Source organism: Amblyraja radiata, chromosome 12 (assembly GCF_010909765.2).
Source record: "Amblyraja radiata isolate CabotCenter1 chromosome 12, sAmbRad1.1.pri, whole genome shotgun sequence".
NCBI classification, from domain to species: domain Eukaryota; kingdom Metazoa; phylum Chordata; class Chondrichthyes; order Rajiformes; family Rajidae; genus Amblyraja; species Amblyraja radiata.
Window position 1 is genome coordinate 36,824,528 of NC_045967.1, and position 25,270 is coordinate 36,849,797.

The following is a 25,270-nucleotide window of genomic DNA, read 5'->3' on the forward strand; positions in this document are numbered from 1 at the left end:
TAGAATATAATATGGAAAATATGAGATACCCACTGTGGAAGGAAGCTTTTAAAAACAATTATTATTTAAATGAAATGAGACTACAAAAAGCTGTGGTTCTAAAGGATCTATAAGTCCTAATATGTGAAACAAAAAAGGCTGGCATATAGGAATAGCAAGTAATTAGGAAAATTATTGGAATGCTCACCTTTTTTGTAAGGGGTTTAGAGTATATAAGTTGGGAGGTTTTAGTGCAACCTTACAGAATGTTGGACATACTGCAGATGGAGAACTGAATACAGCATTTGTCGCACATTTAAGGAAGGATATTCTTGCATTGCAGGCAGTGCAGATAAGGTTTATTAAGCTGTTAAGCTGTTTCCCGGAAGTTGACAATATGAAGATAGGTTGAGCAAGTTAAGCCTACACTTGGAGAAGTTTAAAGGAATGAGAGGTGATTGGATTGAAATAAATACAATTCATAGTGAGTTTGATAGGATTTTGCTTCATGTGAGTCAAACATAATTTTTCTAGGCCCCAATACTCCTTACAAATACAACCCTATTATATTTGTGCTAATTGTGTACAAGCTGTTAACATTCTGTAAAATTATTTCTCAGTATTATCTTGATATTATCATTCATCTGCAAATTCTCTTTAATATTTTAACAGATATAGTTACAGCATTTAGGAGACATTTGGACAGGTACATAGATAGGAAGGTAAAAGGATACAGACCTTTACGGCCAAATAGGATTCACTTAGAAATGTATCAACATCGGGATCGACAAAATGAGCCAAAAAGGCAGTTTCTGTGCTGCATTCATTTCTTGACTCTATTGCTTCTCCTTCTTAATATGTCAACAGATATGAGAAATTTAAACATAGCATTGATGTACAGCTGATCAGTAACAACACCAGAAACAAGATGGGTCTAAAGCATTACTATAAATGGGGAAGCTGTCATATTTTAGTAAATTGATTTGAACCATGCACTGCATTGAACATTTAGCCTTTCATGGTCTCACTTGAAGTTAAATTCTGCATTCAGCTAAATATAACTTTTAATCTCTCAAACTCAAGGGGACGTAAGCAGAACCATATTTAACAGAGTTCATTGAAAAAATGAGTGACCTGATATAATGCGGTTTTGAAGCAGCAGTATTTTGTTGCTTTATTTTATTGATATGCCTTAAGACAATTGTTTCATTTACTTACATTTATTTTGTCTTTGATGATTGTCAGAACATTTTCAGTATGGTCTAAACTCCGAAGAAAAAATGCTCAAACTGACATGTATTTCAGCCTCAATTCACTAAAAGTTGACAAAATCATGGATTGATCATTTCAAGATGCAGCATTTTCTAGAAATATGGGGCCCTTGTGAGTGAATCAGCTTTTTCACTGCACCTCAGTACATATGATAATAATAATAATAATAAACCTAAACTTAAAGTGCCCTTGGAAGTAGTTGGGAAGCCAAGTGCACTGAAGTGACAATGTTGAGGGTGCAGCCTCTATCTAGATCATTGGTTTGCACTTCTCACTGAACTACATATGGCTGCGCTCCCCTTATATTGTCATGGAGTCATACAGCATGGAAACAGGCCCATCGGCCCAATTTGCCCATACTGACCAAGATGTCCCATCTGCACTAGTCCCACATGCCTACTTTTGGCCCATTTCATTCTAAATCGTTCCTATCCGTTTACCTGCCCAAATGACTCTTAAATGTTGTGATAGCACCTGACTCAATGACCTCCTCTGGCACCTCATTCCATTTACTCACCACGCATTGGGTGAAATAGTTGCCCTTCAGGTTCCTGTTAAATCTTTTCTCTATCACCTTAAAACTCTGGTGTACTCTGGTTCTTGATTCTCCTACTCTGGGTAAAAGACTCTGGGCATTTACCCTCTCTATTCTCCTCATGATTTTACGTGATCTTATAAGATCACCCCTCACCCTCTGCACTCCAAGGAATAATATCCTAGTCTGCTCAACCTCCGCCTATAGCTCAGGCCCTTGAGTCCTGACAACATCCTCGTAAATCTTCTCTGCATCCTTTCCAGCTTAACAACATATATGGTGGATGAATGGGGAAGATTTGTTAATGGTGACTGTAAAGGAGAGGCTTGGAATTGTGCAAGAATATGGTGAGAAGGAATATCAGCACTTTTTTGAAAAGGGGAACATGACAAGCCAGATGGAGAGAGGGAGATGAGATGATCTACAGATTGATGAGTTGATGGAAGAGTGGTGTGATGCAGAAGAGCTAAATGGGGAAATTATGGGGGCTTGAGGAAATTACGCAACACAGTATAGATGCGTGTACCACTGAACTTCCCTTTCTTGAAGAAATTAGATCATTAAACTGCTTTTGGCATCTCCAGACATGAGAGTTCACATACCTGCTGTTCATTTCTGTGGCAACTTTTGCCAGCCTTTACAACATTGAAATGCAGCTGTCCAAACAACCACCATGTTCACCTGGCCATCCCCTTCTGCACCATGTCAACAGGAGAGATTATCTTCCTATGTCCCCTTACAGAACCCAGCATGATGTGCAGAAATGGTCATTAAACCAAGTGTCAACCATCGCTTGTGTTTGTCTTTTTGTGCCGAATGAGATGGATGACTCTAACGACTTGTTTCAGTACCCTTTAAATATTGGAGATAGATGGGTATGCACACCAACATTTGGAGATAGATGGGTATGGACACCAACATCGTGACGATACAACTTAATTGGTTAAGAAATCTAAAACTAATCTGTTAATGCAATGGCCGGTTGAAAAAATGCAACTCTCATTCACACTTTAGAGACATGGAATTCCATTCCACTTGCTACTATTAACCAATCTCTTACTCCACTCAAATTATCTTTCAACACAACAAGACTTGCGTCAATAGTTTCTTCCGCTGCACCCACTGCTTGCCAGCCGCAAGTATAACCCAAATCAGATTAATCCTTGTGGAAACAAGGAACTGCAGATGCTTGTTTACACAAAAGGACTCAAAGAGCTGGAGTAACTCAGTGGGTCAATAACATTTCTGGAAAAGCCATAAATCATCAATTTATTTACACGTGTACCGAGGTACAGTAAAAACCTTTGGTTTATTCATAAAACATGACATTTCGGGTCGGGACCCTTCTTAGAAACAGAAACATAGAAAAATAGATGTCAGCACCGCCATTCATTATGATCATGGCTGATCATCCAAAATCAGTACCCCGTTCCTGCTTTTTCCCCATATTTCTTGAATCCTTTAGCCCTAATAGCTAAATCTATCTTGAAAGCATCCAGTGAATTGGCCTCCACTGCCTTCTGTGGCAGAGAGTTCCACAGATTCACAACTCTCTGGGAGAAGACATTTTTGCTCATCACAGTGCTAAATGGCCTACACTTTATTCTTAAACTGTGACCTCTGGTTCTGGACTCCCCAACATCGGGAATTTTCTGCATCTAGCCTGTCCAATCCTTTAAGAATTTTATATGTTTCTATAAAATCCCCGCTCATCCTTCTAAATTCCAGTGAATACAAGCCCAGTCGACCCATTCTTTCATCATATGTCAGTCCTGCCATCCCGGGAATTAACCAGGTGAACCTACGCTGCACTCCCTCAATAGCAATAATGTCCCTCCTCAAATCAGGAGACCAAAATTACACATAATACTCCAGGTGCGGTCTCACCAGGGCCCTGTACAACTGCAGAAGGACCTCTTTACTCCTATACTCAAATCCTCTCACAATGAAGGCCAACATGCCATTAGCTTTCTTCACTGCCTGCTGTACCTGCATGCTTACTTTCAGTGACTGATGCACAAGTACATCCAGGTCACGTTGCAACTCCCCTTTTCCTAATCTGACACCATTCAGATAATAATCTGCCTTCCTGTTCTTGCCACCAAAGTGGATAACCTCACATTTATCCACATTATACTGCATCTGCCATGCATCTGCCCATTCACCCAACCTATCCAAGTCACCCTGCAGCCTCATAGCATCCTCATCAGAGCTCACACTGCCACCAAGCTTTGTGGCATCCGCAAACTTGGAGATGTCACATTTAATTCCCTTGTCTAAATCGTTAATAGATATATTGTAAATAACTGAGGTCCCAGCATCGAGCCTTGTGGCACCCCACTAGTTACTGCATGCCATTCTGAAAAGGACCCATTAAATTCCCACTCTTTGCTTCCTGTCTGCCAACCAGTTCTCTATCCATGTTAATACCCAACCCCCAATACCATGTGCTCTCATTTTCCACACTAATTTCTTGTGTGGGACCTTGCCAAAGGCTTTTTGAAAGTCCAGATACACCTAATCCACTGGCTCTCCCTTATCCATTCTATTTGTTACATCCTCAAAACGACCCAGATTAGTCAGGCATGATTTCCCTTTCATAAATCTATGCTGACTTTGACTGATCCTGTCACTGCTCCAAATTTGCTGCTATAACATCTTTAATAATAGACTCGAGTATCTCTCCCACGACAGATGTAGGGGTAACTGGTCTATAATTCCCCATTTTCTCTCTCCATCCTTTCTTAAAAAGTAGAGTTACATTGACTACCCTCCAGTCCATAGGAACTGATCCAGAGCCGAGAGAGCATTGGAAAATGATCACCAATGCATCCACGATTTCTAGGGCCACCTCCTTGAGTGTTCAGGGATGCAGACCATAAGTCCCTGGGGATTTATCGGCCTTCAGTCCTAACAGTTTACCAAACACCATTACCTGACTAATGTGGATTCCATTCAGTTCCTCCCTTCCACTAGATCCACGGTCCCCTTGTATTTCTGGGAGATTGTTTGTGTCTTCCTGAGTGAAGACAGAACCAAAGTACTGTTCTTCCATTTCCTTATTTCCCATTATAAATTCACCTGCCTCCGATTGTAAGAGACCTACATTTGTCTTCACTAATCTTTTCCTTTTTACATATCTAAAGAAGCATTTAGAAATGTTCTTCAGACTGAGTCCGAAACTTCACCTATCTGTAGGTATGTTACAAAACTTACCTTCAGCGGCGCTGCGGTTCTGCCACTGGCCATGTGCGCGACTTTGGCGCCTTTGAGGGGGGGGGGGGGGGGGGGGTTAAAATGCAGTTTTTCTCCTACCTGTCCTGGATATATTTTCTCGGAGTGAAAACTTTAGCTGAAGAATTGTTCCAACGGCCTTTCTGTGAATTTTTTTTTTAATCGCCCGACAAGTTCAGCACTGGAGTAATTTAAAAATCCGTTTCTAAAGCCGTCAACACCGACAACGAGGACGGATTTCACGTATGGGACAGGTAAATGAAAGCTGTTTATTTTATGTATAAAAGTGCTTCTAAAGATGCTTTTAATTCACATTTTACATTGCGAAACGGTGATTTAGGACCCATACGAACCGGCAGTATTTTTCCTGCCGATATGGGGTTTAAATTCACTGCAACCGCAACGTTCCAAATGATCGCGTTCCTCAAAAACCCACTCGCAAGATGATTTAAATGGCCATTAATTTATGGGAATTAAACACTAAATTCCTTCCATTTGGCCTGTAAATCCATGACAATGAGACTTAAAAATCATGTTATATTGTGAATGATTGTGTGAATGTTATTTGGACACTTAGGCTATTTAAAAATGTTAATCTTTTCTTAAGAAATGGATAGATGTTTAGATCTAGTAATTGGATTTTGTAATTAGCTACAATTGGGTAACTAACCAATTATATGCTTTAATTTCAGGTAAGATTGTTTCATATTTGTTTCAGAATGCTTAAATCTATAATAACTGAAAATTTCATTCAGTTCTCTTAATGTTTAAGAAAGCTATGGGCTTTTGACTGTCCTTGATCACAGCTTTTGAGTTAAGTCAATGGACAAACAATAGGGAACAAGATGCTAATTTCCGAGTATGAAAATGGCCATAACTTTTTTAATACTGAAGATATGAAAGTGAATTAGGTGTAAAATTAAACTTATTTTTATGCTTTATCTGATGGGACAAATTGTAGACTTGATTTTTTAAATCTCAAAATGTTGTAACATTGCTACTATCTGTGTTCTCCACAGATGCTGCTTGATTCATTAAGTTGAAACCTGAACGGAAACCTCTGGAGACTTTGCATCCCACCCAAGGTTTCCGTGCGGTTCCCGGAGGTTCCCGGAGGTTTTTGTCAGTCTCCCTACCTGCTTCCACTACATGCAACCTCCGGGAACCGCACGGAAACCTTGGGTGGGGCGCAAAGTCTCCAGAGGTTTCCGTTCAGGTTTCCTAAGTGGGACAGGGGCACTCTAGCACTTTGTCTCCTTTTCTGATCATTCCTTCATCTGTAATGTACAGTGATAAAAAAAATGCGTTTTCTACTGACTCTAGAAGACAAATAAAACTACAGATGTTGGAACCTGAAACAATAGCAGAAATGCTAAAATAACTCAGCAAGTCAAATAGCTTCTGTGGAAAGAGGAAGCAGTCAATGTTTCAGATCAGTGGCCTTCTCAGAACTTGGGGGAGGGTGATGGGTTCAAAATTTTAAAGTGGATATTGGAAGAAAAGTGAGGTGTAAGACAAAAAGCCTGTAGAGAGAAATGTTAAGACAGATCAGGTGGCAAGGTGCATGAGTGCTAACCATGAATAGGGAATTGTAAAGAAAAGGAATAAAGAAATAACAAAAGCATGATAATGAGAAAGATGAGGCATCAGATGGATCAGAAAGGGGGTGGATTAAGGATTAAAATACTCTGGACCAAATGCAAGTGCTCCAGAAAGTAATCATCCAATCTGTGTTCCATTTCTCCACTGCAGAGCAGATCACCGAATATACGACATTGAATGAACTTCAATTGAATTACTGATTCAGTGAACGGGAGGGTGAGGTCGGTTGGGGCGCTGCAAGCCGGCGCTCTGCCAGCAGTGTGTTAGTTTTTTTAGTGTGTTTTAAAGTATGTTTTTAATGTTTCTCAGTGTGTCTTGTGTGGGGGGTGGTGTGGGGGGGTGAGGGGGAAACCGTTTCGGTCGCCTCCTCCACGGAGAGACGACTTTTTCCAGGTCGCCTCCTCCGTGGCATTTCCCGGAGACGAGCCCGGGGCTTCATCGGCGGATGCAGCGCGGACTCTCGGCGTGGAGCGAGCGAGCCCTGGCTGGGGCTCGCCGGAGAGGAGCGCTCCGTTTCGCTGGCCCGCGGTAGTCTGCAGAGCTCCAGCCGGCGCGGTATCCGCAGCCCGGGTTCCCTCGCGGGGGACCTGGGGGAAGAAGAAGCCACCACTGCCGTCCCGCGGCCTACTTCTACCGCGGGCCCGGCGTGGACTTACCATCACCCCTGGAGGGAAGCTTCGACCACCGGCCCTGCAGTCTGCAGTGCTTCTGGCTGCAGCGCGGCGGGGACTTTAAATCTTCGACCGCCGGCCTGCGGCCTACACCAACCTGAAGCCGTGGACTCCAGTGGGGAGGCACCGATTCAGGACTTACCTGGACTTTTACCTTGCCTGAACATCTGGACGCCCGCAGCCTGTGGCTGCGGAGGGTTGAAGTCCAGACCACGGGGGAAAATGGAGGAGGACTGGCCAAATTTTGTGCCTTCCACCACAGTGATGCTGTGGTGGATGTTTGTGTTAAGTTTTTAATGTGTATTGTGTGTTCTTTTTCAATGTACTGCTGCTGGCAAATTCATTTCACTTGCACTTTATGTGCAATGTGACGAATAAAACCGTATTGTATTGATTCACCTGGAATAGTTGTTGACAGCCCCTAATGATGGGAAAGGAAAAGGTGAATGGACGGGTGCTTCATCTCCTTTGGTTATATGAAAAGGTGCCATGGAATGGAAAGCAGTAGGTGGGTTCGGAAAGGCAGACCAGGGAATCACAATGTGAGTAGTCCCTGTGAAATGCAGAAAAGGGAGGAGAAGCAAACTTGTGACTGGTGATGGGATAATGTTGCAGTTTTTTTAATTTTCATGATTTTGTTCCGTTTTGATTTGCATTTCTTGAGATTTTCTTTAGGTTAACAATTTGAACATTGTTTTCAAGCCAATGGTAATCCAACCTGGGGTGTAATTTAAACCTGTGCAAATGCTGCATTTAGATTAAACATGGTTCTATAAACTAATTGGAATATTTCATGCATCATTAAGCAATTTTCAGTGAAACCAATTGGCAATGACATCTTTATGATTCTTTGCCAAGTCAAACAAAGCAACTTTTATTTATATAGCACCGAGTGTATCAAAAACCTTCCGAGGCAATTTCCAAGAGGGTCATTAGTAAAAATGACATATTAAGTAACAATGGTTGGTAAAAAGGAGACAGAGAGTTGGAGAGAATTTCCAAGTTCATGCTCTGGCATTTGAAGAGCAGTGTTGCAGAGATGGCAGAGTAATTACAATCAAGGATGCTCATACAGACAGTATCAGATATCTAAGAGGACTAGTGAAGAATACAGATGTAAAGGGGGGGCGAGGTCATGGAGAAATCTGAAAAGTGGAATAATCATTTTAATGGATAGATTGAAAGATACAGTAGGGAAACAAGCCATTCGGCCAACCATATGCACACTGACCACTGATCACCCATTCACACTCGTTCTATGTTATTCCACTTTTGCAACCATTCCCTGGACACTAGGGGAAATTTACAGAGGCCATATAGGATGTGAGAGGAAACCAGAGCACCTGAACAAAAGCCACATGGTCACAGGGAAAAAGTGCAAAATCCACATGGACAACATTGAAAGTCAAGATCTAACCAGGGTCCCTGGTACCAAGAGGCAGCAGGTCTATCAGCTGCACTATGTATTTCTTAAGATACAAAATATGGCAGTGAGTAAAGAAGAGATTGTTATACAAGATGCATTGGACAGGAACCCCAGACTTTTGACTGATCTTAAATATGGATAGGATGGAAGATCACTCTGTGCATTAATGCTGTTCATAAGATCATAAGTGATAGTAGAATTAGGCCATTCGGCCCATCAAGTCTACTACGCCATTCAATCATGGCTGATCTATCTCTCCCTCCTAACCCCGTTCTACTGCCTTCTCCCCATAACTTCTGACACCTGTACTAATCAAGAATCTATCTATCTCTGCCTTAAATATACTGTAACCACTGACGTGGCCTCCACAGCCTTCTGTGGCAAAGAATTCCACAGATTCACCACCCTCTGTTATGGGTCATGCCTTTAATTGTATATTTTCCCCTCACATTTGACCTTTCAAAGTGCAACACACACACTTGCTTGGATGAAACACCATCTGCCATTTCTCTGCCCATTTATGTAGCTGATGTATAGTGAACAAAATCAACATTTCTGTTCGATAAAACTAGACAAAAATTAATTTGGGAATGTCACTTTATTTCAGCTATTTATTCATTCAAAAGAGAAGATATCACCAATAGTTTTGCACATTTAATCAAAGTTGTATCTAAACCCTAAAAAAAAATTAATGAGCTTCATTTGGGTATCACAGGCTGATTAAAAAAACGCTTGGAAAAACATAAACAAATCTTACTAAATTATACACGTGATTTCAAGTAATTGTTCTTTGAGTATATTTAAGTATATTAACTGATATTGTTTTGTTTGGGGTTCAAACTCCATGTCTTAAAAGAAATAAAGTTAATGCTCATAATAAAATCACAAATTCCAACTTGTTGTTGATTGCCCAGCAAACTGGACATAATAGTACATTCCATACAACAGTGCATGATACAATTCTTTAATGGCTATTGCCAGTAAGAAACAGAAAGTTTGAAAAGTTAAAAACAAAGAAATTGATTTCCATGGAAAGTGTAGCCCAGTTCAGAATGTGTGAAAACTATGATAAATAATAATTTAACATTTTATATAGGTTCTGTGCAGCTACTTTGATGGATATTGACATAGGACCATGTGTGTAATTATTTTATTCACATTTTACTTCACAATTCTACCAAGAGAAAGTTCACAAGTGAATTGGGATAAGTATTGTAATTATTCTTTTTTAACCTTAATACTTATAGAATTACATATCATACTTCTTTAATAATTCATTTTGCCAGTGTCTCTGCTTCTTTAAGAATGTAGATGGTATTTTAAGTTTTTTCAAATCCTCTACGCATTTCTGCAGCTCTGCTTCCAATGTCTGTTTCTCTTCATTACTTTTGTTTCGATCCAAATCAGTGGCTTTGTCAAAACTGCCTTGATTTGTGTTTGTTCGTTTGCTGATTTTCTGCTGATGCAGGATTTTATCTTCATGTTGTATTCTTTGCACATCTTCGAGTTTCAGGGTGGTTGCTCGCTGTGGAGGCTCCGGGAGACTTTTGGTCATGATTTCTGACCCAGAGTTTATAATCAAACAACTTTCTGTGTTGGAAGTGGCAATATCATTACAACTTGTTACATCCTCTGTATTATTGCTGGTTTCAATTACTTTGTTGTTCTGATCTTCTGCAACGCCAGCTAAATCTACTGATATGCCTTCATCTACAGTGAACACAAAAACAAATATTACATTGTAGAAGAGGTCAGTTGAGTTATCAAACATTCAGAAAGTAAACTATATAAATCATGTTCAATTATCTTTTTTTTTTAAAAATATAAACTTGACAGGTAAAAATCAACTATATCTAAAGCTCCATGTTGGCCAGATTTCCTTCCCAGAAGAACATTAGAGAACCATATGTGGTGATACAGCAGTTCAGTGGCATTGTGGTTACTATAACTCGTATTTTTATTGTTTTTAAGAACGTGTTCTTTTGCAGTCTTTTTGATGAAGGTACTTCCACAATGTAGTTTGATGAGTGCTTACATGATTTTGACCCAATATCGACAAAGGAATTCTGGTAAATTTCAAAAATAGATGGTGTGTGACCTAGAGAGAAACTTGGCCTCAAACGATTCTTGGTAACAGATATTGAAGTCCCCTTTGTAAAAAGCATACTATGTCTCTTGTTTCCTTCAGTGTGCCTACCAAGTTGAATTCAACATGGAATAGTACTGATTTACAACTGATGAATTCTGTTTATGGTAGTCAATAGATTTCCTCACTCACATTTGATCTGATGGCATGAGATTTCCTGAGTTCTTCAGGATACCTGGGGCTATTTCCTTCTCAAGTACAAGCTCCTCTCCTAATTCTAGCACAAGTCCGCAAATGTTAGAAAATGGAATTTATGCAATTGACCGGGCTGGATGCATTTTCATTGTTAATATTTCAATGATTGATGTTGACCAGCCTGTGTAGTTTCATTCTTATTATTATAAAGCATTGATACAACAAAATGAGTTACCAGACCATTCAAGAGTCACTTAAGAGTTAACTATGTTAAGGGGCTGTCCCAGTTGGGCGACCTAATTGGCGAGTAGAAGAGTTTGATAAAATGACATGTTGAAGACCTCCTTCGACTATGTTGAAAACTAGCTTCGACTAGCTACGACTAACTTCGGGAAAATTGGACACCGAATAGTGGAGAGTGAAGACGACCTTCTTCAATCTGCTTCGACCTCCCTTCAACTATGATGAAGACTATTTATGACTACCCTCTACCTTCGGCTCCCCTCGATTACTCACGACTAACATGCCGACCTACTACGACAACTACGAGAAAAAAAAGCAATTTTTTCCATGGCGACTTTTTTTTACTCGCAGGCATTTTTTAACATATTGAAAAAACCGCCGCGACCTAGCTGAGGCCTCAAGTACGCGGAGACCACTCTCGAGCACGAGGAGAGTTACGAAGACCTCCTATGACCTCGTGTCGACTATGCTGAGAGTACGAGTCGAAGGCAAACTCGCCATAACTCACGGATTAGTCGCCCAAATGGGACAGTCACTTTACTGAGAGTCTGGAGTCACATAAAAGTTGGGGCAGTACGGTGGCGCAATGATAGCATTGCAGAGACCCGGGTTTGATTCCGACTACAGGTTCAGTCTATACAGAGTTTGTATGTTCACCCCGTGACTGCATGGGTTTTCCCTGGGTGCTCTGGTTTCCTCCCACACTGCGGACTCAGTGGGCCGAAGGGCCTGTTTGCAACCTGTATCTCTAAACTAAACTAAGTCAGATAAAGGACAATAGATGTTCTTCCCTGAAGAGAATCAGTGAACCAAATGGATTTTCACAGCAGTCTATTCATTTCATGGGCAGTTACTGCTTCGGATGTTCATTCCAGATTTATTTGAGTAAGTTCTTAGTCCTTTGGGATAGCACTAATGTTGCTGATAACAGGCTTGGTTGATCTAGCATTTTATTTTAATTCACATCAATTCCTCATATCCTCACCTTTGTCAGAGTGATGAGAATGGTTCATGAAATCTTTGTCCTCAGCTTTTAGTGGATCTTGCACAGAATCCTGTTCTGGCAGAGATGATTGATGTAATAGCTCATGGGAATTTTCATTCAGAGGCTTTGATCCAGTATTAGCCTCAGAACAGCAGTCCAGGCTAGGTGTGGAGACATCATTGCAACTCACATTGTCTTCAGCATCCTTAATAGTTTCATTGACTGTACTATGTTCTTCTGTGAATATAGTCACGTCAGGTGCTGTTTCTTCCACTATGGTAAAATACAAATATAAATACTGTAATACAGAAGAAATTACTAGACCTTTATGTTGAATGTTTGTTCTACTTTGCATCACAATCATATATAAATAAATCGTCTGATTTTTCTCTATATTTTGCAAGTTCTGAATATATTAAACTTTAATTGCAAATTTGTAAATATATATCTGAAATATGCAGTTCTGAAAATAGCTTTTATTAGAATCCAACTGAACCGGAAGTTGCTTTAAAGTAAAGGGTAATCTAGGCTTTGACCATTACTGCTCTCAATCAAAACTATGCATTAAAAAAAAATCAAATTACTTAACATTTTAACTTCACAAGAATAAAAGTGATAGTGGGGATTTTCCCATATTTGTGATATTGTTTATGCAGCAGCAGTGCAATTGAGCTTCCCCCCCCCCCCCCCCTTTTTTTCCCCTTATAATGCCTTATTTTGTAATTTATATTTCATGGTATCAGTGAACTAAGTAAGCTGAACCTGATTGCTGGGATCAACGAATTCATAATAACATTTTGCCTCTTAAATCATCTTGAGATATATTTTCAGTCATTGGTATAAAATTGATAGTGGCGAAAAACACAAATGTGAGGTACTGTTGTCTGGTGTTTCACAATTATCTGTTTTACTCTGCCGCCAAAGACAAGTTTGCTTCTTGTTTTCAGCAGGCAATAGCAGTCATTTGATACCACACCAGAGTTGTCCAGTTCCACCTGTTCAATTAAATCATATTTATCTTATTGTTCCCTGTAAAATTTTAGTATTTAATGAACATTGGTTTGGGGGAAAATTAAACAGAACATGTTAATAAGGTATTATTAACGCAATGCAAATGATTACTTTCACATAGGTTTTACTTTTTGGTTCCAACTGTATAACTATTTTGTTAACATATTGACCATGTTTCCCTGACCCGTCATTTCCACCTCTCGGTCTTTCACTTCCTTCCTCCGCACAGGACATAAAATGTGTTTTGATTCGATAAATTTCCACCAATCTTTGTTACTTAGACAAAGGTGAGTAGATTCTAGGTTCAGAAATACATGGAACCCAACTGTCTGTGCACCTGATGCAATCAGATTAACTTATCTGAGAATCAGCAGCAGGGAAGAAGGTGCAGGGGACTAGAAGGGAACATCATCGTTCCTGGACAGAAGTTACGATTTTCTCCTGACTTTCAATATTTAGTTTCATCACCACATCTTCCTTCTTACAGAGGGTGGTGAACCTCGAATTCTCCATCCCAGAGGGTTGTGGAGTCTAACTCACTGGCTAGTATGTAAACCAGACCCAAGGAGAACAGTATCTCCTGGACCCATTCTTTGGCTGCCGCTTTGTGATCACCAAGCTGGGAAAGTAGAACCACCAGGAACAACATAATCAGCAAAATCCCATGACTACCACATCAGCAATTTTGTATCATTGTCAAATACACAACTTTCCTATCTGCTCTTTTCTGCAAGTGTATGAATTACAGATCAAATTACATATATCAAATGTCTTCACATTTTAAAAGTCTGCTGACATTTTGCTTTTAGTTTTCATTTGTATTGTGCTCTCTCTGTATTATCAACCAGCAGAATTAGAAGTAATTCCTTCTGGATTATAGATATCTTATTAAAAGAATTAATGGAACCAATAAGCTATTCAGACTTTTTGAGTCTGCCTCCAAATTTAATTGGATACAGTATCTAATCCAGCAAATAGTTTTAAAAGCACTCAGAGATTTTGAATGAAGATTGCATTGCATCTATCCAAGCAATCAAAATATATCCAATGTGCTACATTAATTACTGGTTTCTAGGCACTTCATTTTGGGTTGGGAGAAGGAAATACTAGCCATAGCTTTTAAGGATAATTTTATCTTCAGATGATTATTGTAAATCTGATAAAAGAAACAACTGTTTGTATTTAGTGATCCTCTTCACCTGGGTACCGAAAGAGACTGAATTAAAGGAATAATCCTGATAGTAATAGATTTTTTACTGCAATTTAGACTGATATTGAAGGTTTCTGATAACAAATATGGTATTAATGAATCAAAAGCAAATTAAGTTCCAAGGCAGGGGAATTAAGGAAGAAGAATTAAATTTTACTGGGGCTGGCAACAGAGTTTGAGTAAGTTTAGTTTATCCAGATATCAACGCATTCCATGTGATGTGACACACCATCTGCCATGTGTTTTACCAATTTTGAAGCAATTTCCATTTCTTGTAGTAGATTTTGCAACTGAGCTGAATGTAACTGTTACACTTTAATAGTTGCTGTTTTGAATGAATTTACTTTAATTTAAAAGTTCAATGTAAGAGGTTAAACGCTTTTTAGAAAATATTGTAAATATGCAAAAGTCGAGTTTTGAGTTTGCGCTTTGTTTATTGTCACATATACCAAGGTACAGTGAAAAGCTTTTGCTGCGAGCTAACCAGTCAGCGGAATGACAATACATGATTACAATCGAGCCATCCCCAGTGTACAAATATGATAATGGGAATAACGTTTAGTGCAAGATAAAGCCCGATCAAAGATAGTCTGGGGGGGGTCTCCAATGAGGTATATAGTAGCTCAGGACTGCGCTCTAGTTGTTGGTAGGATGGTTTGGAGAAAGAAAAAAAAAGACAGAGAAATTGGGGTTGTCAGAAGCTAATCACTAAAAACTTGAAACCAATGTGGATTTCAAATTGTATAATTCATAATCCACAAAAAAAAAATTTAAGTTATTAAAGTACAGGATTCAAAAGAAGAATCATCATCTAAGGATAGAAACATAGAAATTAGGTGCAGGAGTAGGTCATTCGGCCCTTCGAGCCTGCACCGCCATTCAATATGATCATGGCTGATCATCCAACTCAGTATCCCGTACCTGCCTTCTCTCCATACCCTCTGATCCCCTTAGCCACAAGGGCCACATCTAACTCCCTCTTAAATATAGCTAATGAACTGGCCTCGACTACACTCTGTGGCAGGGAGTTCCAGAGATTCACCACTCTCTGTGTGAAAAAAGTTCTTCACATCTCGGTTTTAAAGGATTTCCCCCTTATCCTTAAGCTGTGACCCCTTGTCCTGGACTTCCCCAACATCGGGAGCAATCTTCCTGCATCTAGCCTGTCCAACCCCTTAAGAATTTTGTAAGTTTCTATAAGATCCCCTCTCAATCTCCTAAATTCTAGAGAGTATAAACCAAGTCTATCCAGTCTTTCTTCATAAGACAGTCCTGACATCCCAGGAATCAGTCTGGTGAACCTTCTCTGCACTCCCTCTATGGCAATAATGTCCTTCCTCAGATTTGGAGACCAAAACTGTACGCAATACTCCAGGTGTGGTCTCACCAAGACCCTGTACAACTGCAGTAGAACCTCCCTGCTCCTATACTCAAATCCTTTTGCTATGAAAGCTAACATACCATTCGCTTTCTTCACTGCCTGCTGCACCTGCATGCCCACTTTCATTGACTGGTGTACCATGACACCCAGGTCTCGCTGCATCTCCCCTTTTCCTAGTCGGCCACCATTTAGATAATAGTCTGCTTTCCTGTTTTTGCCACCAAAATGGATAACCTCACATTTATCCACATTATACTGCATCTGCCAAACATTTGCCCACTCACCCAGCCTATCCAAGTCACCTTGCAGTCTCCTAGCATCCTCCTCACAGCTAACACTGCCCCCCAGCTTAGTGTCATCCGCAAACTTGGAGATATTGCCTTCAATTCCCTCATCCAGATCATTAATATATATTGTAAATAGCTGGGGTCCCAGCACTGAGCCTTGCGGTACCCCACTAGTCACTGCCTGCCATTGTGAAAAGGACCCGTTTACTCCTACTCTTTGCTTCCTGTTTGCCAGCCAGTTCTCTATCCACATCAATACTGAACCCCCAATGCCATGTGCTTTAAGATGGACCTGGAATAGAGACAATACCATAACAATTCAGGTTCCTATCGAGGCAAAGGTATATTTATTCCAGAATGATGAGCAAGATTAGGAAAGATGCTTGTGCTCAACCCCAAGCTAATCACAGACTGCCTTGGAGCATGTCCCACTCTCCTGGAGTGCAACTTTAACAAATTGTAGCTACAAGTGACTACATGCTGGAATCTGGAGTAATAATTTGCTCGAGGAGATTAGCAGGTCAGGCAACTCCTATGGAGGGTAATCGACAGTCAGGACACGACCTTTCAACTGGACTGAAAGAGTAGGAGTGGTGGGGGGGGGGGGGGGGGGGAGTTAGCCAATATAAAGCAGTAAGGGGGAGAACTGGCAAATGATGGGTAGATCCAGATGAGGAGTGGTTGAGTAGCAAATAGATTCAGGTGGAGGTGGGAAGGGTGGAAATAGCAATAGAAGCTGGGAAGTGATAGATGGATGGAAAACTGCTATGCAAATGCAGATAACTTATTGTGATGACTTGGAGTTACATTACAGCAAGTTATTCTTGATATTAAATGTTGGACTGATGCATGCAGCCATTGACTAGCATGGCGAGCAATGGTTGCATGCAGGCATGGTTCAAAGGAGAAGGCAGCACACTTTAACATGAACAGAGGATTATTCAGTATCATGTTCCCATATTAATTTTGGAGATTAGCCAATTAATTCACTTGCCCCTCTCCCGCACTAGCCTCCAGCCCCTCATTTGCTAAATTCTGAAAAGTTACGTCAGGCCACCTTGAAATTGTAAAGTGTAGCAAGAAATGTTATTGTGTTTACTTTTTCCATGGTTAAATTAACATAAAGTCCAGGAAATAACAAGACTGTATAAAACATTAGTAAGACCACATGTGGAGCCCTGTGTAACTCTACTTACAAGTAATATAATCATTGGATCAATTCCAGGAACGACAATAAAGGTGACTCCTTTACTGAATTAGAAACACAAGCTAAGGAATAGAGACTGAGGATGCCAAGTTTGTTGTCATTGGGAAAGCACCTTAATAGAAATATTATCCAAATGTTTCAGAACATTTATACAACATGTGCTGTTGATCTTAGAAATCTCCTTATTTAAGGGAAATATATTGGCTTCCAGCTCCCTACATTGGAGTGGAACTTTACTTTGCTGCCAAGAAAGGTAATTTCATTTCAAACTATGACATTTTTGAAAATGAAGAATTTTGCAAAGATGAATTATTTATAATTCTTTAAACAAAAACCAATATTAAAAAGATGGAGAAAAATGTCAGGAAGAAAGTGGGGGGGAAAAGGGAAAGTCAGGGATGTGCTGGGAGATTTGAGGGTTCTGGGTCACACAATGTTAAAGGCTGTTTCCAGTTCGAAAAAGACAACAAAAACCATGGAGATATATATATATTTTTTTTAACATGAAAGGGAATATCAGGTTCAATGTATATTGGTGTATCTACATAAGAATATGATAATTGAAATTGTGTATTTTAGGTTTCATAATTTCAAAAATGGATGAAACAAAGGACTGTGCACAACAAGATATTGCAGAGTATAACTAAATACCAATGCTTTTAAATTGGGCATAATAAAATAGAATACTATAAATTATGTAATAAAATCTTTTGAAATTAGGAAAGGACTGAAACAGATAAATATAAATATTCTGCTCTCAATGTCTACATAGTCTAAAATAATAATAGACAAGATATTAAATGTGAGTAATTTAGGAAAAAAGCAAAGGAACACTTTTGTGATTGCCATTCTTAATGAAATTGAAAGGCAGTTGGTCTCAATACTTTATTTAAAAGGATTTTACGTATTTCACAATTAACTCTTGAACTAATGCAAATACTTTATTATTATGATACACCAAGCTTGCCTCTGCACTTTTCTCATTTCCCCTTATTCCTTTCCTTTATAAGCTGTTTTTATTGAATTTTTCTTAATTATAAACATCAGAGATTAAGATTTACTTTGTAAAGTTAAAATACCCTTCATCTATCATTGTGCTCATCTAAACAATTTATATTTCCTGCCTGATGTATCTGAAATATTTTGACATTGAACTGATGATAAATTGATTACATGTTCAACAAAATTAAGACTTTCTAGAATGTAACATTCCGCACGCTTATATAAGGAATACCTCAGAGGAATATATTCTTGTTTAAAATGTTACACACTTTTAAAGAAAAGAATTACACTTTACAGTATTTTGCTTTGATAATATAGAAAATGCTCCAAACATCACATTTGTTCAATTTGCTGTCCTAATTTCTGTATTATGCAATGGAAAGTAGTAATTTGGCACTGGAAACTGATTTAACTTTTAAATATCCCAGGAAGAGCTTTTATGACATGCAAAGTTTGCATCTTTCTTTTTTACTTTAAAGATGTTTGGAAAGGACCCTGCCACTTTCTGCATTTTTGTTAATACAGACTCCATAATGCTCAGTGAAACATGGACAGGAAAAGGATTTGTGGTAGATCTGAAGATTGATGTGGAGTGAGGAGAACATTCAAAAAGTTTGTGGATTTTCAAGCTGAGTATGTTTATGGATTTATGATTTGCTTTGGTGACTTTTTTTATGATTCTGTTATTGCCAGAACACAAGTTTTCATTAGTGTTTGGATTAGTTCCCAGTTTTCCTCTTTCCAAGCTAATCCTAATAGCATCAGAATGATTGATAATACAGTCCAAATGAGCCGAGAAAAGGTTCTGGAGAAATGTTGTGCAATCAATATGCCATATGCACTTCTCCTTCGGCTGCAGAATTAACAACTGGTAAAAGGATGAGAAGGTCTGATGGTGAGTTGATCAGAAGGCTCTCAGTGACATTACTTTGGGGTGTGAATAACCAATGAGCCATTACGCAAGAAGATTGCAATCCTTTATGTGTTAAAGTTTCCAGGATCAATCATTGCCTTTTTAAATACTAACCATTTTTAAAAGTCTTGGAAATCATCTCTGAAAATACAATGGCAACCTGCCAATTCAGGTTCCAGGGAGAGGTGGATGCCTAGCCACCGTATCACTCCTTCTTAGGGCATTTTAGCTTTGATGCTGTGCAGTCTACTGCGTACCACATATCCATATCCTCCACTCTACACGTGGCTTTCCCTTTTCTTTCACCCTGGCTAATTGGGTTTAATACCCTCATAGACGAGCTTTGGTGAAAACTGCTGCTGGGTTGGGATGGTCTTAATATTCTGTGGAAGCCTTGACATTTTGTCCCTCTGCTTAATGGATTCACTTTTAAATCTCCACAACAACTTAACTTTAATTTGAAATCATTTTTTTTTTCTCTATTACCAGTTGTGGAAGTCAAAAAGCCAGTTTGCACCTGGCGTTCTGACTAATTATTCAAATTCGGTGGACCAGAAAATAATATACGAATACACTGGAGATTTTAAGCAGATTTTAAGTCAATGGAACGCAATTTGTATTGACCTGAAGATAAAAAATGGATTTGACACATCTCATTCGTTCGAAAAGATTTTAGCTGGATTTTCTTTTGTGGAATCACTGATGCATGGAGTGTTCGATGTAATTTTGCGACTTCAAATTGAGTTGGAAGCCACAACAAAGACATAAAACCCCATGAGAGCAAAGTGCGGGTTAAACATGCAAATTTCCAAACTTATAACAGTGTTACTTTAGAGTGAGCACATCATCTTCTGTTCAACTCTGTTATTACCTCCTCTGGGCAGGAATTTTACCCCCTCTTTCTCTCGTTCTCTGTCTCAAATTCTAAGTGAAACCTGGGTCAGCATTTTCCTTTCATGACAGGTGTTCCAACAGGGTGGAATTTCCACTAACTCCCTTCACATTACCCAGGATCAAGGCAAAGAAGTAATGGGAGTTCCCTATTCAACCAAAGGAAGGTTCGGAAGCCAAGAAAATGTGCCTCTGATTTACCTTTAACCCAAAGAGTGAGAATATATTTTTGTTAAGAACTTGTTCAAGATCAATCCTTCAACGGCTGCTGGCTTTGGACCAGGAGATTGCAACCTCTACAAGGGGGGGGGGGGGGTGTTCAAAACTAGTGTCGCTGCTTCCCCGCAGTCAACTGGCTCCTTTGTCCACAATGGCCTCGGGAAATCGTAGAATGTAGACAGATGAGTGACGCATCTTTTGAGCCGCTGCTAACGTTATCACTTAGTAGATGGACAAAAGGAAATGTTGGCAGGAAATTGAAGCCACAAGGACTTATGAAGAAGCCACAAGGTCTGAAGAAGGGTCTCGACACGAAACGTCACCCATTCCTTCTTTCCAGAGATGCTGCCTGTCCCACTGAGTTATTCCAGACTTTTTTTTCTACCTTCGATTTAAACCAGCATCTACAGTTCGATCCTCCACAAGGACACTAGTGTTTCCCTGGAACAGTGATAAGCTACAATGCCAGACTCTTTTGTCAACAAATATGTCGCAATTTACTAGCCTAGACATCCACGATCTTTGTCAAGATCAAAACATCATCCTGGGCACCATTACGGCATTGCCAAACTAAGGGGTGGATTTTCAAGGATGCAAGTTCTGCCTGTCCATTAAAACAATTAGCAGAGTTCCCTATGTCTGTTGCTAATGTATGATTGGCCTAAGCATCTATCAAATTTGTGGCAATTGTGATCATAAGGTGGGTGCAGTCCCAACTAATAAACACGTAGATATTTGGGCACCAGTGCGGTGGTTTGAAGAACCCCAGTTTGAAAGGACTGTAGAGAAAGCATGTTTTTTTTTTCTCAGGGAGATCTACACCAACTTTACAGCCTACATTTCTATACTTGTACTAATAATAGTTCTCAAGCTATGCCATGAGTGGACTACCACTGACATTAGTGGCATCACCATGACCTATGAACCTCTAAAGGTTGGGGCATCCAAAATACTTGATCGTGTTACAGCAGGGTAACAGGGCCTTTGCCAACTAAGATACCCAATCCAAACTGGAATAATTTTCCCACACCTGGCCTACATCCCTCCAAAACCTTTCCTATCCATATGTCTTTCAATGTTGCCTCAACTACTTAGTCTGGCAGCTCATTCCATATACTACCCTCTGTGTGAAAAGGTTTCCCATGAGGTTAAAATTTTCCATCGCGCCTTAAACCAATGCCCTTTAGTTCTTGTGTAGGAATGAACTGCAGATGCTGGTTTAAACGTCACCCATTCCTTCTCTCCAGAAATGCTGTCTGTCCCGCTGAGTTACTCCAGCATTTTGTGTCTGCCCTCTAGTTCTTGATTCCTACCCTGGGAAAATGACCATGCATTCACCTTATCTATCCCCCCTCCTAATTTTATACACCTCTGTAAGATCACCCCTCAGCCTCTTGTGCTCCAAGGGAAAAAGTCATAGCCTGCCCAACCTCTCAAGTCCTGGCATAATCCTTGCAAATTTTCTTTGCACTCTTTCCAGTTTATGGGTTTAATGATCAGGTAAATCTAGGATGTGGCTTAGCTAGCTGTCAATAGTTGCTATCAGCTGTTGTTGAATTATGGTTTGTTCTTCTCCATCTAATTATAATGATCCAATGTATATTACACAAGACCCTACCATACTGTAGGTCCTCTTAACTTTGGATTGGAACCGATTCAGGCACCAGGTTTGATCCAGCTTAAAACTTGTTTTCTCATTAACCTTTCCCTGTTCTGTTGAAATGTCAACAGAATTTTTGTCTCCACAGATGCTGCCTGACTTATTTCCAGCATTGAGTTTTTATTTAAAACACAAATGCGTCATTGAATGAGCTTTATTTTTCCAATTGTCATACAGGAACCATGCTGAGTCAGCTAGGGAGAAACCGGGAATAAGTCAATATAGATCAACGAAGAATGACTTTTAAAAGTCACACACGAGAAGCAACATTTGAAAGAAGAACATTCTATTTTAAGCTGCTATAAAGAGTTTATACTAAATAATTAACACGACAAATTGAACAAGTTAATCAACAACAGTTTTGTTTCACAGTTGCATTTGCTTACCTGCGCTGCTGAGATGATTGGTGATACACATTTGACTCCAGGAGCCGGATGAACCTATTCAGAGAAAACCAGGAACAGCTTGACAGTAAGTATTATTTTCTTCATCTGCAGCTACTGCAGTAAATAAAATGCACCAATATCAAACTCTCATTCCCATTTGTATTATATTACATTTCAGGCATGGTAAGCAATAACAATCATATCTTTCATATTCTTAGGAAGCACATATCAGGATATTTGACACCCAATCAGGAAAAACGTACCCACATTTTAAAAATTATTTCTAATAATAAAAAAAAATCCTTGCGAATCATTGAATGAACTAGTTGCAACATCAAAGATCAAAGGTCAAAAACTTTATTTGCCATTTGTGCTTACACACATAGGAACTCTTGTGCGGTTGTTCAGAGAGTCAAGTCAAGTCAAATTAAAAAGACACACAGAAAGACACATAATCTATAAAAACATATACTTTTCTAGAAATAGAAAAGAAAGTGCCTAAAACCCTATATAAAGGGGAAAGTGAGAGCATTGTAAATTGCACAAACCCTATATAAAAGTGTCGATTGCATTGTAAATTGCACAGGCCCAGGAGACAATATAATATGATATAATATGATATGCTATGAGGTAGGTCAGGACATCAGTTCATTTTGTTTTGGCCAAGAGTCTCACTGTGGCAGGGAAGAAACTCTTTAAAAAGCGTGTTCTGTTTGTGGCGATGCTGTCCGCTCGTCTGTGCCTGAGGTTGTATGTGCAGTTTTTGTGTTTGAGCAGGGAGTGAGCTGGATGTAGTGTGTCTCTGATGATTCTCTCTGCTCTTTTTTTGACAGCGCTGTGTGTAGATTGTGTCCATGGAGGGGAGTTCTGTTCTGATAATCCTCTCTGCAGTCTTTATGACTCTTTGCAGAGCCTTCCTCTCTGTCTGTGTGGTGTTTCCATACCACACCGTGATGCCTGTGGTGAGGATGCTCTCTATCAGTCCTTTGTAGACCTGGGTGAGAGGGCGACAGTGCAGACCAGCTTTTCTTAGAAGCCTGATGAAGTACAGTCTCTGCTGGGCTTTTTTCACTGTGGCAGCAAGTCCAGTTCAGATCTGATGTTACTTGTAATCCCAGGTATCTGTAACTGTCAGCCCTCTCCACCACAGTCCCCTTGATGATCAGGGGGCTGCAGGGGGGGTTATTGATTATCAATTTCCATTATCCATGCAGGTATAGGATTTCTTATTCAATTATTTTTAGATATATAACAAGGCATGGATAGAAAAAGTAAAGGGGCTTCCCACTGCAGCGACCTAATTGGCAAGTTTAAAAGAGTTTGAAAAAGTGTCATGTTGAAGACCTCCTTCGACTATGTAGAAGACTAGCTTCGGGAAAATTGGACACCGAATAGTGGAGTGAAGACGACCTCCTTCGATCTCCCTTCGAGTATATGGAAGACTATCTACAACTATCTTCGGCTACATTAGACTACCCTCGATTACCTACGAATAACATGCCGACCTACTACGACCTACTTCGACTAAACCTACGAGTAAAAAAAATATCGATTTTTTCCATGGCGACCATGCGGCCAGTACGAGTCGAGGGCAAACTCTCGTAAACTTGCCAATTAGGTCGCCGCAGTGGGACAGCCCCTTAACTTTTCAACTCAATGGATTAATTCTGCTAAGAACACAGTAAACTCCGCAAGTTATGTGGAATTAAGTTCACTTTGACCTATCAGGCCATAACAGATGCTAATATTCAGACAATTCAAAGAATTCTAAGATCCAAACTGAGCACTTTAAATGCCATTATCAGTTTCCATTAATATTAATTGAAGACATCTTCCATGATTTTTTCCTCTATTCAGCATGTGATTTTTTCCTCTATTCAGCAATTCTCACACAATTAGTTTGATTCCTTTATTTGTACCAAATGAACGGAAAGTAAAATTGGGTGGGGTAAAACTACCTTCAATCCTATCCTGTCAGTTTCTTGCCAACCAAGTAGGGTGAACATTTATTTCATAATGTCTAAAATTGCTATTGAGCTCAATGTCATTGTCAGACCTGGTAGCATTCATTGTGGCTTATCCAATTTGTCACTTAGCACATTTTGCACAATATCAGGTTTCAATGCTGTTCTATATTAATATTTGGGAGTTCAACCAAAATTATGATGGGATGTGAAGTGGATCCATCTTAAAAGGCACTCAACTTTCACTTAAATCAATTTCTAAAACTAAAAATACCTGAGCAATGTTATTTATAACAATAATACTGTTGGTACAATACCAGCTATAGATTAGTTGGCGCCATTTTCAACCACTGTGACCATGATACTACACATTTGGGCAAGAAACTATACCATGCTGACTAGGAAGACAGAAATTGCAATATTTAAATCTAAATTTATGTGGCTAAACATGCTGTATTGATCTTAAAATGCCTTTAATCCAGATTATTATTTTGATCAAATGTATCTCGGACATTAAGTTGTACCTTTACAAAGCAACTGTTAGAAGGTGCTCACTCCAGGTGACATACATGGATTTAACTTTCAGCGAGGAGTTTATGATTACCAGTGGTGCAATAGCCTTACAAAATGCACTACATTTTTAAACCAGACATAATTGTTACTTTTTTTAACCTTGAAGGTTACGTCGATGAAACAGTGGCAGAAATTATGGACACCACATACTGTTGTAGTGCTAGCTGAATTAATGTTTCCATGGTTAAAGCAGGCTCTAAAATGAAATCATACAAAATAATAATCTGTCCTGATCTACATTCAAACATTTTTAATGATGTAATTCCATATTTCGTTTCAAATCTGCTATTTCCATGTCCACACCTTGGACCCAGCCATTCTATGTGTTCTCCCTTTTT

The 25,270-nt window shown here is 39.4% G+C and overlaps 1 protein-coding gene across 1 annotated transcript; it reads right to left on the bottom strand.

Moving 5' to 3' along the window:
* Positions 1 to 9,298: 9,298 nt before the first annotated feature.
* On the bottom strand, positions 9,299 to 22,724 carry LOC116979079 (BTB/POZ domain-containing protein KCTD8-like). Its single transcript, XM_033030527.1, has 3 exons — positions 22,396 to 22,724; positions 12,229 to 12,501; positions 9,299 to 10,429 (listed from the first exon to the last, which is right to left on the bottom strand). Exons 1-3 carry the CDS (start codon positions 22,424 to 22,426, stop codon positions 9,969 to 9,971), a joined length of 765 nt encoding a protein of 254 aa, XP_032886418.1. The 5' UTR covers positions 22,427 to 22,724; the 3' UTR covers positions 9,299 to 9,968.
* Positions 22,725 to 25,270: the final 2,546 nt, after the last annotated feature.